The sequence below is a fragment of the Agelaius tricolor genome, unplaced genomic scaffold, assembly GCF_023055355.1.
Source record: "Agelaius tricolor isolate 1412-34295 unplaced genomic scaffold, bAgeTri1.0.p SCAF_22, whole genome shotgun sequence".
NCBI classification, from domain to species: Eukaryota; Metazoa; Chordata; class Aves; order Passeriformes; family Icteridae; genus Agelaius; species Agelaius tricolor.
In genome coordinates, this window is record NW_027269282.1 from 9203426 (window position 1) to 9219495 (window position 16070).

Consider the following 16070-nt stretch of genomic DNA (forward strand, 5'->3'; position numbering starts at 1 on the left):
AGTTTGAAGTCATCACCCCTTGTCCTGTTCAATGTCCTTCCAGCTTGGGAACTGTCCCATCCCTGGCTATGAACTATTGGAGATGGCAGTAGGCACAAAAACATCCCCTGAGGCAATCTTAGAACCCAAGCCTGCATTCCAGCCCAGCTGCCTTTTGAAAAGTGTTCATTTCCTTCCTCATTTGTTCAGTTGCTTCACTTCACAGTAATGCAGCACAAGTCAGGCAAAACCATGAATATTCATTTTTAGTGTTCAAAAAAAAAAAAAAAAGAAAGAAAAGAAATAAGCTCTAAGTAATTTGAAACAGCACCAAGCTTGGCTCAAGTTTAGGATACACAAAAAATGTTTCTCATAATAAGTACTCATTATTAGTGTGAAGAGACAAAATATCCAGATTGGCTGTACAGCAAAAGCCCTCATGTTTAGAACAGGAAAATGCCATAAAAAAGAGGGTTCCTGTCCCTGTATTTCAATCAGCAGAAAGCACTAAGTAAACCATTTAAACACCCTGCAGTACTGCCAAGGTAGAAAGTGAAGATGTGTTTTGTGTGAGTAAAGGAGTATCACCCACTGTCCAGTCATTGTGGGGATTTTTAAGAAGCTGTACCAGGACAAAGCTCACTGGAGAAATTAGAGAAGTCATGGTCTGCTCTAAGCACAAGGCAAACACATTTCATACCTGAGCTGGTCAAATCACTGCTTGGTACCACACTGTGATACCAGCACAATGATGCTGCTGCTGCTCTGAGTGTGACCTGCCCCAGCTCACAGAACAGCACAGAGAGTGAAGGCAGCACCTCCTCCAGCTGCAGCTGCTGGCCAGCTGAGAGCTCTGATGCTCACATTTCAGCCAAGCAGGAATTAGAGCACAAATGTCCTCCAGCACAGAGCATACCACTGCTATGTTTGAAGGGCTCTGGCTTAAATTCTCTTATTATTATTAAAGGGAGTAAGTTTACACAACCTCAGTATTAAAGTTTAATATCAAACAATTTGCTCAATGTTACCAATTTTCAATTACAAAACAGGGTCCAAAAAAATTCCATAAAATATGTTTAGGTGGCTGAACAGAGTTAAGTGCGTTCAGACCGCAAGGGTAAATATCCATAACTTTTTGGTATAAATTATCTACAAAAACTGGTATGAACAATATTCCAATCTTAGTATGGGTTCCACCTAGGATTAGAGACATTTTCAGGGTGACATCCAGCAGCTGTTAAAGTTCATTGCCATTGACACATTGCTGCTGCTGCAGCCTGGCCTTGCGCAGGGCCTCCAGCTGCTTCGCTCGCAGCCACCTCTCCCTGGACAGCGTCGTCTGCCCCGCGCTGAGCGACAGGAACCTGGGGGAGCACAAACAGCCAGTCAGGAACAGCTGCTGCAGCTGCTGCTGCAACCCACACAGCTCAGACCCGGCCCAGCTCACTCTGACCCAGCCCAGCTCACTCTGACCCAGCTGGCCTTCAGGAGTAAGAAGGCATGGGATGAAAGCAGGGAGGGAATACTTGGCCTAACTAAGAATCTCCTCTGCCTCATTCCTCTGGCTGGCTTTTCTGACACAATTCAGCTGCAGACCAAGGGCTGGCTCAAGCTGCAGCGTGCTGGGAAGCCCTGAGTGGTGACAGGGGCACCACACCCACCTTGCCACCAGCAGCATTTTGTGCAGGTCATCGGCCGTGACGCTCTCAGGGTTGTTCTTGCGCATTTCCACAAAGTCTTCTTCCACCGCCTGGAACAACACAGCGTGGAATTATGGAGCAAAACAGATCTCCAGGAGGAGATAAGAACACTGTAACAACCTTTAGATTTCAACCTTTCAACTCACTGCTGTCCAGAAGTGAGCCTGAGAAAAAGCAGGCTACTTCTCATCTTTGCAAAGAAGCCAGTTTCAAAATGAGCTTTAGAAAGCAGGTTACATGCACTGTTCCTTATCTAATAAATTCAGTATATACTTTACAAACCCTTGAAGGCACATCAGGATGTGAAAACACTTCTATTTGGGTTTTGTAAAACTTAAAGGAGAATCACTGACAGGGCAAGTACAGTAAGTGTCTATTAAGGTGCTTTCTATCCAAATACACTGCTGAAAACAAATGAGGGAAGTGTCCATACCTTGGTCACCTCATCAGATATACTGTAGTCCAGCAGCCTCAACAAACTCAGGTAAATTCGGAATTTGTTCAGCACAGAGGGCAGCACTGCAGTGAGGAGGCTGCTCATGTACTCTTCCATGTTTGGGGGAATTATCTGTGGCTGTAAGTGGACTTGGCAATCTGACTGAAAGAGAAAATCACATTTCTTTCATCTCTTTCCACATCCCACTATTTTTATTCCAAGACTAATTTACTCTCAGAAGCAGCAGAAGTCACCATTTCCCAGAACCAAGGTAAGATAATTCTTGAAACATTCCCCAGCTCACGCTTTGAACAGCTCCTGATTCAAGCAGGAGAGCCAAGGCTCAGTGGACAAAGCTGGCATGTCAGAGAGCAGATGTTTGCAAGCTCAGGCTACTGCAGGGGCAGTGCCACATCTGTGCCCATCACCTCAGAACCCACCATGCCCGAGGGAGGCTTGGAGAGCAGCACAGCTCTGCAGCTTTACCCACTCCCGAGTCCTTCACGGCCTCGCCACCCCTGTTCAGGAAGGAGGAGGGAAGCTCCATCTCTGTTTTCTGGCCACGAGGGAGGAGGCAGCAGCTACTGCCAGTGTCACACCCTCCCTGGTCACAGGACACGTTTCCTGTCCCCGCTTGTCCCTGGCAGAAGCTGGCAGCCCCTCCCTCCCTCCCATACCGGCAGGAGCGAGCGGCCCTCGGAAGTGATCAGCACATTAATGTTGCATGGGAATTCCATCCGGTGGTAATTGAAGTCATAATCCACCTTCTGCCAGGTGATCAGGTTACCCAGGGCTGTCACATTATGGACACCTGCAAGAGCAACAACAAATTCCCTGAGCACTGGACCTAAACAAATGTCAGCCCTGATTTTTGTTTCCCCTCTGTCTTGGAGGAGCAGCAAGCAGAAGGATTCCTGCAATCATCTTGTTCCTTCTTGTGTCTGAGGTGTCTTCAGAGACAACCACTTCTGAATGGGAATCAAATTAAGAATTCTTGATTTCAGGCCCAAACCTTGTCTGGCTTAGTGCATTAGTACATGAATTTATAGCTCATATCTTCATTGGCCCTACAAAGCCAGGTATCTATTTAGAGAGAAAAACAAAAAAAAGCAATCTCTCCTCAAAAGCAGAAAAACATTAGCAATTTAATTTTGCCAATTTTTTTAACAGTAGTCACTTGCCTTACCTGGAATTAAGTTATTTAAAATATTGACAAATTAACTGGTTGACCCTTGGGATTCTCTCTTTGAAAAACCAACATGTACCTGACAAACTGAATTTCTCTTCAGCAGTTACTGCACCAAATGACAAAACTACTGTTATGGTTTTGCCTTTAAATACTTAGTACTAATTCAGTACATTGTAAATAAAGGCAAAGTTAGCAAATAAAGGCAAATTTAATACTAGGGTTGACTTCTGGGACATTTTGCCATTTGAAATTTCTAAGCTGTAGCTTCCAAGAGTTCCAAACCAACTACTACATCTGAAGACACTCTAGGATTAAATTTTGTTCCCAACACTGCTGTAAGAAATGAAAAATTTTTACTTCTTTACACTAAATTCAGTAGAAAACAACATCACATCAGCAAAAAAGAAATAAAATTACCAAGCCTTTTTTATCTGCAACTTTTAATATCTAAAATATTATTTTTTCACTAAATGCTGAGTATTTTTAAACATTACAGACAAACATTTTAGAAAACCTATAAACCAGCACAGTGAGAGTTCTCTCTCAATGGGAGTTTATCATATTTTAACTATTTTTTGGAAACAGACAATGCAGAGCTTGTTACTTGTTTTACTATTTTCTTTAGCAAAATTTTGTAGCTTTTCTAAAGCTGAGTAGCAAAAACTACTGAAAATTCAAAAGCAATTGAATAATTTTAATGAGCAACTTTTAAGAGCAGTAATTAAAAAAAAACCAAAGCAGTTTTCTCCAGACAGCATTTTTATTTTAAAATTAAATTACTTGCAGTGATTTCCTATTGTTTCATAGGATCTCCTGAGTTGGAAGGAACCCATAGGGATTACTGGGCTCCAACTGCTGGCCCTGCACAGGACAGCCCCAGGACTCAAAGACACCTGTACTGTACATTCTCCAGGTACTGAGCTTTTAATGCAACTCAGCTCTTTTAAGTGAGTTATAATTAAATTAATCTCTAAAGCTCTGCTGAAAGCATGCTACATCAGCTTGTAAGATAGAATCCCCACTATTTTTAAGACAGTAATAGCAATCTTTTTTCTCCAGTTCTCGGGGATGGTTTCCAGATATACAGTAAAAATATAGAGCATAAGGCATCAGCATATGCTTTGCCCACTTCACACACTATCACAGGAAACTGAAAGGCCACTCCAATGAATCAGAGTTATTTTGGTAATGAAAAATTCTCCCAATTTGTCTTAAGTTGGCTGAGAAAGCTGCAGGAAGCTGCTTCAAAGCAGTGCAATAGGATGCAGAAACCACAAAGAGTTTTGCATTAGACCCCTTATCAGCGGGACACGATTATCACCGTGTCTTACAACACAGCAGCTTCTAACCTCCCAAATGAGCCTGCAGACAGCAGAAGCTGTGTACCTGCAGTGTCCAGCTGTCCCTGCTCCAGCTGGGTCTCATCTATGACCAGGGAGGTGTTGCTGGCCAGCTGCAGCAGCCCGCTGACCAGGCGGTTGGCCGTGTAGTCCTTGTGAGGGATGAAGCGCGAGTGGTTCATGCTCTCGATGCTCATCCGCAGGTGGTAGGACTGCAACCAGAAACAAAGCATCAGCACCCCAGGGAATGCTGCTTCCTGCAGCCACAGCTGGCCTGGCAGCCTGCACAGCAAAGCAAAACTTGGCACTGCAATGCTTTATCCCAAACATCCAAATGCTGTGTATTTCAAAATTTCCCAAAAGAAAATATTGCTGTTGGGAATTCCTATCACCTGTTCTGCACATCTAGGATGAGCTCAATAAAAAATGATTGATTGCAGCAATACTGTTAGTATGACCCCAAATTGAATTATTGTGGCTTTCCTGCAGAGCAGTACCCACAAACTTGAGTAAACCCTAATGACACCATTGTAGCCATGATATTTTCTGAAAAATCTTTTCCTTAGGATTTTTTCTCCTGAGAAGCTGACAGGCCTCAGGAACAAAATGTAACAATGATTATCTGCTGCTGTGGAATGCAACAGGTGCATCTGGGATTGGTCTCATGTGGTTGTTTCTAATTAATGGCCAATCACAGTCCAGCTGTCTGGACTGTCTCAGTCAGTCACAAGCCTTTGTTATTCATTCTTTTTCTATTCTTAGCCAGCCTTCTGATGAAATCCTTTCTTCTATTCTTTTAGTAGAGTTTTAATGTAATATATATCATAAAATAATAAATCAAGCCTTCTGAAGCATGGAGTCAACATTCTCGTCTCTTCCCTCATCCTAAGACCCCTGTGAAGACCACCACACACCATAATTTAATAACCCAAATGTCTAAACACATCAATCCAGAAAGACCAAATAAAGCGTGCAGCATCTGCCTGTCAGTTCAATACCTCTGAGGAGAGGATTTCATTGCATATTCATCCTAGATGATGAGGCACACAGACTTCAACACACAGGCCAGCCCCATCTCTGTTGTTACCTGCTCTCTAAATGGGGAGCAGGAGAGCATTTCAGCCTGCCTTGGCCAGGCTGGATCAGTGAGAGCAGGCCCCCCAGCCCTGCCCAGGCACAGCCCCATCTCTGTTGTTACCTGCTCTCTACAGGGGAGCAGGAGAGCATTTCAGCCTGCCTTGGCCAGGCTGGATCAGTGAGAGCAGGCCCCCCAGCCCTGCCCAGGCACAGCCCCATCTCTGTTGTTACCTGCTCTCTACAGGGGAGCAGGAGAGCATTTCAGCCTGCCTTGGCCAGGCTGGATCAGTGAGAACAGGTCCCCCAGCCCTGCCCAGGCACAGCCCCATCTCTACTGTTACCTGCTCTCTACAGGGGAACAGGAGAGCATTTCAGCCTGCCTTGGCCAGGCTGGATCAGTGAGAGCAGGCCCCCCAGCCCTGCCCAGGCAATGCTTACTGCTGGCACCAGCTGCTGGATGAGGCGGTACAGGTGCTCGGTGAAGGCGCTGCTCCGGGGACAGCCGCTCAGGTTGACGGTGAATTTCCCCAGAGGAAGCACATCCCGTCTGCCATAGCTGCAGCAAAAGCAGCACAGGTTAGGCAAACACCTGGCTAACACTGGGTACAGGTGTTAGCAGCTGGAGCATTGTGTGGTGTCTCTGACAGCCAGCAGGATTTCAGAGCACACACACCGAAATCAGCCAGCTCCTCTGCCTTCCTTCCCCAGTGCCCAAGGAGCTGAGCCAGGCTGAAGCTGCTCCTCACAGCAGCACACAAAAGCAGTAATTTACAGTACTTGGCCTTCCAGACATTCTGCTCTCCCTGTACTCTGCTGTTACTCAGTGAACACACTCCATTCTTTTCCTTTCTGCTGTCCAATCTCAACTTCCCTCCTTATCACACTTGTTCATCTCCTTTACCTGCCCTCAGCTTTCCTCTCCCTCTTCTCACTGTGTATCGCCTCCCCAGTCTCGACAACTCTCAACCTTTTTGTGATACCAGCTAAGAGAGAAAATACATTCTAGGCTAAGTGTTGGAATATTCACAGTCCCACAAAAAAGAATGAGAACAACTAATTTTGATTTTGAAGACTAAAATGACTCACATTAAATTTGGGCCTGAACGGTAATTTCTGAAGTTCCACACTTGAGATTTTAATCAGTCCAAGGATGCTGCTCTTTCACCCATAGATAGTTTAAACCAACATAAAAATAAATTTCTATCACATGCTAAATAGGTCACTTGAACTTACCAATAAACAGGCTTACAGTTAATTAAACAAATTCCCACAATGTACCTTGTAGTACCTAAGCAATAATTCCTGCAGTCAGGACAGGCTGTCTTTGGGAAGTCAGTGGCATGTCCTATTCCTTAAAAGAAGCCAGAGGCAGAAAGATGTTTTCATACCTCTGTTTAAAAGTGTCTTGGAGATTCTGTCAGCTCTCAAAGCAGCACTGAAAGTACACACTGCCATAAAGCTGGTCTTTTATTTATATTTACTGTTATTTCAGACACTGAAACCTGCCTTTGTGAGTATTGTGACAGGACAACTCTACCTGGACAAAGTATTACTGAGATCAGCATTATTTAAGCTACTTCTGCCATTTATTTGCAGACTGGTGAAGAACCCCATAGAAGGAGATTTCTTTTAAATGATCAATACATAAATTCTCAGCACACATGTAAATACTTACACTGTAGAAATGAGATGCAGTATCAGGTATTCAGCAGCCAAACTGTCTCCCAAGAGGGCATGGGTGAGGAACCCCAGCAACTCTGCTCTCACTGGTGACAGCTCAGACATGAAATTAGAAACAACTGGCAAAAAAGCAGAGGACAAATGTCAGAAAATGTTCTTGTTTCTCACCCTCTTCCCTCTATATAAATTTGACTTTCTGTCACAGTTTGATGAAGAAAAATGTTTATTCCAAAGCAGTCAAGGAAAAAACCCCAAATGCTCATCATTTTTTTTCAATTGGCTTTGGACAACCTGAATCACTCAACACTTCCTTGGAATTTATTTTTTAAAAATATTAGATATTGTGTAATGCATTTGCAGTAGGGTATGAAGTGTAGAGCCAAATTTATAAAATTCATAGCTGCTCCATTTTATATTAAAGGCAGAAAAAACTTCTTACATATTGCTCAGAACAAGCAATACAAGGCACTCAAGGAAGAAAGTCATAAATATCAGAGGTCTGCATGCAATAATTCAGTGAAAAAATAACAGTCAAACAAGGAATAGCACAGTTGCTTAAAAGCAGAATTGCCTTATTTTGTGCACAGTATTAGGAGTCCCTGTATTATCAGTATGTTTCTTATTTCCAGTATCACACTAAATTGGAAATCTAATTTTCCAGCAATTCACAACTCTGTTTGAAAACAAATCAAATCTTATGGCTGAACAACATGGCAAAATCCTTGGGCACGTAGAATGCAGAACCAAATTCCACATAAATCACTTTTATTTCAGCCAAATAAAAAGGTAAACATCACATACACACAAACATCTGCATCCTGTGTGTAGCACTGCATGCAGGTAATTTACCAAGATTCACCAATCATTTACCAAGATTTAAATTCAAAAATTGACCTGCTAAATTCAAAAATTGACCTGCTAAATTCAAAAATCAACCCTGCTGTTGAGGCGTTTTGCCTCTGAGCAAAGCAGTGTTTGTTCAGATGTCCTGGAAAGTGCCAGACACTCACAGGTTTTGCTCTCCTCTTCGTTAAGGCAGGCAGGCAGCAAGGGGTTAATGTGTTGCAGCTTCTGTGCCAGAATGACGTGGATCCTGGGCACGAGGGAGGCCGGGGGGCTGTGCACCCTCTGCTCCTCCATGGTGTCCATGCACTCCATAGGATCCAGGCTGGAGCTGTCCCTGCAGAGGGGGCACAGCACAGCTGCACTCAGAAACATCCCAGGGGAATTTCTGTCCCTCTGAGCCACAGCAGCTGGAAGCAGGCCAAGAACAGAGGGACAAACAACATCCCTGCCAGCTCCTGCTGACTCCTCCCACACTCTAACCACCTTCTTCAGAATCTTTATAAACACCACAAGTACTGAATTACAATTACATAATGGCATATTAACACCAAAGCAGGCTTGACCCAAAATATCTGGATTCTATTATTTTCAGAAAATAATCAAGCCATATTTTTCTGAAGAAAAAAATCAACCCAACAAAAAACCCTCAAACCAAACCCCACAAATAAAAATCACATTTATTATTTGCAGCATATAGGCTGTAGCTTCAAGTAAAATATCACACACTGTTCTGTCCAGCCTGTACTGAAGTCTAAAGAGAAGCTTTTAAAAAAATAAGGTCATTTATTACATTTGTCTCTGTAAGCACATGTGGGATTTTCATCTCCCACCAAGTCCTGGAGCCTGACAAGATCTTCTAGGCAGTCACATTACATCTCTATCACTGGCTGAGTAAAAGAACTGTGAATAAATAAACCCTAATGTACCTCTGCTGGAACCTGGAGGTATTACCTCTTCATTTAAGAGTTCAGATACACAAGCTTTACTCTCCCTGAAGATGTCTTACAAAATTTCTTCCAGGTGGTTTTCATTTTTAGAAAGTAAAATCCCTAAAGTGACTCTATCAGATGACAGTAAAGTTTAGCACAAATTTCATCTTCTTGTACTGGTTTTAAAAACTGTCAGGCTTTATTACTTCAAAGCCACTTCAACAGTTCATCCACACACTATCCACACTCTGTCCATTAAAAGAGATTGCTTTTGTTTGTATTCAAAATGTTGCTAAATGCCACCATTTTGTCTTCTTGTTACAGAATGACACAGGGAAAAACCCACAAGCACCTGTGACAGTGCAACTGAGCTGTCAGTCTGGGATTAGCTGTCACACAGATGATAACAAAAAGCAGCTGACCAGGCTGAGGTAGTTTTTAAGAAGTTGGCACTATAAAGGATTCACATTGCACTCTGGGTGTCCTACTTGCCAGGGATGAACAAACTCACCCACAGAAATGATTCAGAGTGCAATGGTTCAAGACATCAGCAATTTTTATGTTAGATTTTGGTCAAGAGTTTTATTTTGCAAATTGACTTCTTGCATCCTAAATGATTTCGTATTTTGTCAGGCAAGGAATTGCAGAACAGCAGGTGAAATGGGAGATTTCTATCAGTGGATTAAGAAGATGAGATACCTTAATTAGTGAAAAATCAACCCATTTTTTACTCATTTTGGTCACTATCACTCTACATGCAGACATGCAAACTTCTTTCTTATATTCTTCAGAAATATTTACATTTCTGGTAACAACTTCCATGGACTTAGAAATTCCTTCAAAAGGACATTTACAATTTTAAAGCTTCCTTGAAAGCTTTGCTCACTATTCACTCATTCACTGAAAGTTTAGTACATATGAAAGAGTACAAAACATTTAGCTACAGAAGCATTTTCTGCTTTACAGACTGCAAAACAACCTAAAAAAAGATGCACTGGGTATCCAAGGATATGGATGTGCCAGAGCACATTGGACTTCAGTTTCCAGGATGCTGGATGTAACACTTTCCTCATTGAGCTATTTTAAAGCAACAAAATTCACTTCTCAAGCATAATTATCATGTATTTATACATTTCCTTGTCTACTCACTGCAATAAAATCCTGCATTTCAGGGCAGCCTTACCTCTCTTCACTGTTCACTATGCTCAGCACTGGGTCCACAGACAGAACACCAAACACCTCCAGCACATCATTGACTTTGAAGCTCTCCCAGCTCTCATAGATCTGCCCCAAAGAGAAAATAAAAAAAAAAATGCTGAGGCAGATGGGCCAGATGCAGGACAGCAGAAAAGCTGTCAGATAAAGGAAACTCAGGAGACTCAGCTGTGGCCTGAGAAGAGTCTGAGTGAAGGAAGAGGTCTCCCCTTGCCCTCAGTGTCACTAAGCTTACACTGGGAAGGGGACTTGTCAGGGAGTTCACAGCAGTTTTATGATTCCTTGCTTTCTCTATTGGCATTCTTTGCCACATGAGTGTAAACAATTGTATTCTACTCTGATTCATCAAGATTTGCTAAATAAGAGAGAAGTCAATACAGCAACAGCAGAGAAATTTTGTGTAAAGTTTCACAGTAACACAGCATAGCAGTGAATCAAGGACTATTTCAAATTCAATACACAAATGTGTAGTTTATTGGATTTTCAGCTTGGTTTTTCACAGCTGTTTTTCAATTAGAGGAAATATCCTAAAAGAAAAATACCAGGGCTCAATACCAGCTGCACCCTCAAGCATCTAATACTGGAATCTTTTTCTTTTAAACTAAGTGGGGTGAGATGGTGCAAGCTCTAATAAATGCTGCTGAAGGATTCCAGCAATTCAAATGCAGCACTCAAGAAGAGAAACATTGTGTTAGTGAAGAGAAAGAATGTAATTATCTCTGGAAACAAAATTCTGAATTGGAGACACATTTCTGTGCCTAGAAACCAGTGCAAGGCTGATTCTGAGAGCACAGGCTCAGCTCTCCTTCTCTCACCTTTACAAGACATGCTGGTCCCTTCTCTCCTGGCAAGGGAAAATTTAGGTCAAGTGGAGGGGAGCAGTTGGGAGAAATGACATGATGACCTGCAGAAGCTTCTGTTTCTAATCTCTTTGGCTCCACACATCCATGGATATCACCTCCACTGCCTGAAAAACAGGATTTGGAGGCTTTTTAAAAAGAAATGCAGAACTTAACAACTCTCTTCAGTGAGCAACACAGAATAAAAAACTAACTTAAGACATCTGAGACAAGAATATTTAATAATGCAATATACTTGACAGAATAACCTCTTAATATGAGAAGTCTCACAAGTGCATATAATATGTAATCAAGTTAAGTGTGAGAGAGAGCTCTGGCAGATCTATGTGTCTTGGAAATCCAAACATGGCCAGAAATCTGATTTTCAAAATGCAATGTTTAAACCAGGGGAATGATTTTTTTTCCCCTATAGTCCATAGGACTGCAAAAGTAATATTTTTCTGCACTTCATGTTAAAAAAACAGCTCAGAATATGCATAAAACCCAGTTTATACTAAAAATTTCTGTAAATTATCAGCAAGTCATACAGCACACATATAACACTATAGGCTTTCTTCACTCCTTCAATTCAAACACTGACTTCAACAAAGCCTCCAAATCATAAAGGCCGCAACAACAATAAAAATTAAATAATAACAACAACAATGAAAACAACTGCCAATATTTCAGGTTTTAGCAATGATTTTTGGCCAAATCCTGGAAAGATATGAGAACAACCACTGAGCAGCTCTTACCCACGTGCTGCTCCTTCTGTTTGGAGGGATGCAGGTCCATGTCCTCATCCTCCTCGTAGCTCCTCTTGTGGCGGCTGGGGGTGTAGGAGGTGGAGGGGCTCACCCTGGCCTGGCTGGCACTGATGTAGGCGTGGGGCCAAGGGTTAAGGAAGCCTCAGACTGAGCAGGGAAAACTCACCCACACTAAGGTTTAGTTGTGGGGTTTTTTTAACAAAATCCTAATTTTAACATGCTCAGCTACGGGTGTTTTATAGGAGACTCTCACTAAGTGTCCTGCTGTAGAAAATGCCAGTGGCTCAAGTGAAGTTGCTCTTTTCCTAAGCATTTGCAACTAGAAATTAACAGAAATTTTCAAGGCTCTCCCAAGCAAAAATGTCTACTAAATCAAAACAAGTGCTCCTAAATTAATTTGCATTCTCTTTGTGCATATTACATGCCATCAACTTTTTTCTCCTTCTACACCTATCGCCTCTCCAGATTCATTTAAAAAAAAGAATTTTTAAATAAACTTATCCCTTTAATCTAATTAATTAGTTTGTGATCACTGATTGTATAACAAAGCGCTGGCTCAGTCAAAAAAGATATTTCCTTCACCCATGCAGATTCACCAGGCACTGGAACACAGTAGAAAGTCTGTCTCTCTGAGGTGACTGTTTGTGGGGAGTTCAAATCAATTTCCTGCTGAGGCTGGAATCCCAAGAGAAATTCTGTTAAAAATCTGATTACAGCTTGTTTTCTTTTTTTAAACTAACCCCACAGATTCAGTTACTCAGCCAGAAGTTACAATTAACATGTAAGACTACATAACTCAGGAAAAAGTGAATATATAATGTTTTGATTCAAATTGCCCTGCACTACCAAAAGCAACTATTTTCCATAGCAGACAGATTCAAGGTCATGGGCACTCCCCCCTCCACTCAACCAAAACAAATTTTAAATACAACAGAAACAGCTGGAAGCCTGTGGAAATTAGAATGCCAGTGAGCAGTTATGAATACTCTGCTTCCCAAACCAAAGATTAACTTTGCATTTAGAGCAGTATCTTCAGGAATCCATTGCCAAGTACCAAAGAAGCTCTGTCACACATAAAACTACAACTTTCCATTCCAATAGTTCTTCTCTAAGTTCATATAATTTATAGTACTTACCCCACATTCTGCCACATCTCTGTATTTACCAAAATGCAAAACCTGTCAAGAGGGAAAAGGCAATGCAATCATTCTGTTTCTGACAGCATCCTGAACATGAATCACACCAAAATCACTGAAGCCCAAAGCCCCTCACAGACATCCTGCCAAGCCTTTCATCATTTTAACATTTTCTATTCCTCAACAGAAATGTAACAAGTTATGTTTTACTGATGCCACTTGAGCTGAACACAGTTACTATCAGTGTCCACACTCCACAGGTTTAACTCACAAACTAGAGAAATACAAGGACCAGAATGAGTAAAATGACAAACATTTACTAAAATAGTAACTCAGTATTTCACTTACACGTGCATTTGTGTTTGGGTCAACTGTTTCATAGACTCCCATGTAAAACTCAGGATCAAACATATCTTGAACCATGCAGCGAAATTTCACTAAGCTGTTGGGTTTTAGGTAATGTACAGGAACATCATTCAGTGATGGGACCTGTGAAAAAACAGATTATTCTATACAACTGGTATATATTGAGCAGTGCTCTGAAGTGAGCCAAAACCAGCACAAAAACTTAATTCTCTGACCATCCAGTATATCCTGCTCATCACATCTCTATATTTATAGCACACTTAATATTTCCTGAGTGCATTTCCCATCCCAATTTAAGCAGTAACAAAGTGTATCTATCCCAACACTTTCCTGCAATGGCTGTTACAGATAATTGTTACAATTCACAGGCACTTAACAGCTCCCAAATTCTTCCAGTCCCAAATACTGGACTATGAAAGAAGTGGTTATAGGTCACTGGAACTGTATGAAAACTGTACAATATTTGAAACTAACTTTTAAAGGATTAAACAGAATTTACTACTTATCTTATTTCTACTTAACAGCACTTCCACCATGTGCTATGTACCAGCAATACTAGAGCAATTTGCATGCACAATTTCTTATAACAAAGGGTCCTGGAAAACCTGTATGTTAATTTCCAAGTCCACATTGGGGAAGTCTTTTTCACACAGTTTTACATGACAATGGGAAAATAGAAAGAAAAAAAAAAAATCAATGCCTAAGCATGTGGTATAACTTCAAAGAACTTGCAATATGAATAGGGTTTTCTAAATCTGAAGAGAAAATATTTGTTGAAAAAGCCCACGTCCAACATTAAAATGCAACAAAAACTGCAAGTGGCCCTATAGGAAATGGCATTTTAACAAAAGTGTATCCTGTCATGTTTTTTTGAGTAAGAAAATATTATTTCAATTCCTTCTGATGTTGTAAAGTTTACTCAATTTTGCCATTAATACTTTGATTTAGGCAACCATTTAATACTAAATACAGAATACTTTCACAGACAGAGATAGAAAAATAATTTTCACCTGGTTTTAGTGACAGGTAGAACAGATTTGATCTGAAAGTTTCTAATCCCACTATCACTCCCATTATGTCATTTCTGCTACAGCCCTTTAGAAAAGTATCAGCTTTTGAACTCAACTGTGCACACTTTATTTTTAAAACCTAAAGCACAGCTTCCCTGCTAAACTGCACAAACCAGGCCTGACTCAGCCCAATAAAGCACAGTTTTAGTACGAAAAGCATTTTTTCCTTAAAACCTGAAGGTCCAGGCAACTATTTATTCAACGCACACAAGTTTTGCATTGTGATAAAAGCTCCTGAGAGAAGAGGTTTATGACCAGCAGCCTGTGGTGCACAGTGAGGACTCACACTTCCCCAAAAATGACAATATTTGTCATCTCCTGCCATCTACTGACTGTGCTACAGAGTGGCAGCACCCGCCAGCGATGGCCTGGGGGAAGGAGGGTGCTGAAGGCAGGGGATGGATGGGCTGCGATTTCACATCCCGGCTTTGCACTCAGGTTAAGGCAGCCGAGGTGCAAATTCCACATCCCAAAGCTTGGGCGTGAAATTGAGCTGCACACTTATCGTGAAATTGCAGGGCTTTATCAAAAGCAAGCCACTGCAATAAAGTGTAAAAAACAACAAAGCTTAAGAAAAAGTATAACTCGAAAAGAAATAAACACTCTTACCCAATTAGTAGCATTATTTTCTTTTAACTTCTCCTTGAAGTATTCAGTTACCTTCTTCTCCCAGTCAGAGTTTGGAGCATTTTGGGCTACAAAAAAACAACATATCAACGTCCCCGTTATCACCACGTAAGAGACTTTTACCCAGCATTCTCCCAGCACATCAAACAAACCCAACTTTCACTTCTCTCTTAGGGAAGTAAGTGCATCTCGGACTAATTTATTCCCCTTGCAATTCACTGACTTCCCATTTCAAACCACTCGAGAAGCACGGAGCCATTCCTGGGAGCAAGGGAAAGCTCCGCAACACCGCAGCGGGCACGGACAGGAGCCGAGGCACCGCAAATTTTAATGCCAGTATTCTTTTAGGGAAGATTAAACCCAGATTTAAATCTCAGTGTCTAAAATAACCGTAAATAATTAAAAAAAAATATTAAGCCGCGGCTGATAGCGCTGGTACCACCAGCAGCGTTCGGCAGCGCGGGCAGCCAGCACGCGTTGCTGCCGGAACCCAGAGATACACGAGATACACAAAACACACGCTGTATAGGAGATATATAAGATATAAAACAGATATATAAGATATAAAACAGATACATAAGACACAGAGCCGGCCCCGCCACCACCCCACAAGGGAAAGCGCCGTCCGGTTCCGGGCGCCCGCGGGGCGCTCCCGCCGCCGCCCGGGGACGCGGGCCCCGCCTCACCGAAGATGCCCTGCACGATGCTCAGGGGGCTGTTCAGCCAGTCGCCCACGCACGGCATGGCGGGGTCGCGCCTCACCGCGGGGCTGCCGGCACCCTGCGGCCGCCGAGTCCCGCTCGCCAGCCCAGCGCGGGGATCACCGCCGCTTCCTCCTCCTCCTCTTCTTTGCCCTCCTCCTCCTCTTCCTGCG

At 42.3% G+C, this 16070-nt stretch overlaps 1 protein-coding gene across 2 annotated transcripts; it reads right to left on the reverse strand.

Annotated features, from left to right (window-relative positions):
- Nucleotides 1-965: 965 nt before the first annotated feature.
- MCMBP (minichromosome maintenance complex binding protein) lies at nt 966-16064 on the reverse strand. Of its 2 annotated transcripts, none has more exons than XM_071446339.1 (16): nt 15883-16064; nt 15179-15264; nt 13482-13622; nt 13134-13175; nt 12571-12672; nt 11986-12115; nt 11207-11358; nt 10360-10460; nt 8412-8581; nt 7397-7520; nt 6160-6277; nt 4691-4856; nt 2793-2926; nt 2113-2277; nt 1641-1729; nt 966-1343 (listed from the first exon to the last, which is right to left on the reverse strand). In XM_071446339.1, the coding sequence occupies exons 1-16, from the start codon at nt 15938-15940 to the stop codon at nt 1217-1219; spliced, it is 1905 nt and encodes a 634-aa protein (XP_071302440.1). In that variant the 5' UTR covers nt 15941-16064; the 3' UTR covers nt 966-1216. The 2 variants fall into 2 exon arrangements, with proteins under 2 accessions (XP_071302440.1, XP_071302441.1); XM_071446340.1 differs by lacking the exon at nt 15883-16064 and adding an exon at nt 15773-15865.
- Nucleotides 16065-16070: the final 6 nt, after the last annotated feature.

Coding starts and splice junctions, on each gene's coding strand:
- MCMBP (XM_071446339.1), bottom strand. CDS start 15,940: ATGCCGTGCGTGGGCGACTGGCTGAACAGCCCCCTGAGCATCGTGCAG. Junction 12,673..13,133: donor GAGATGTGGCAGAATGTGGG/GTAAGTACTATA, acceptor TTGGGATTCCAG/CCTCAGCAGGAAATTGATTT. Junction 2,927..4,690: donor GGGACAGCTGGACACTGCAG/GTACACAGCTTC, acceptor TTGCTCTTGCAG/GTGTCCATAATGTGACAGCC.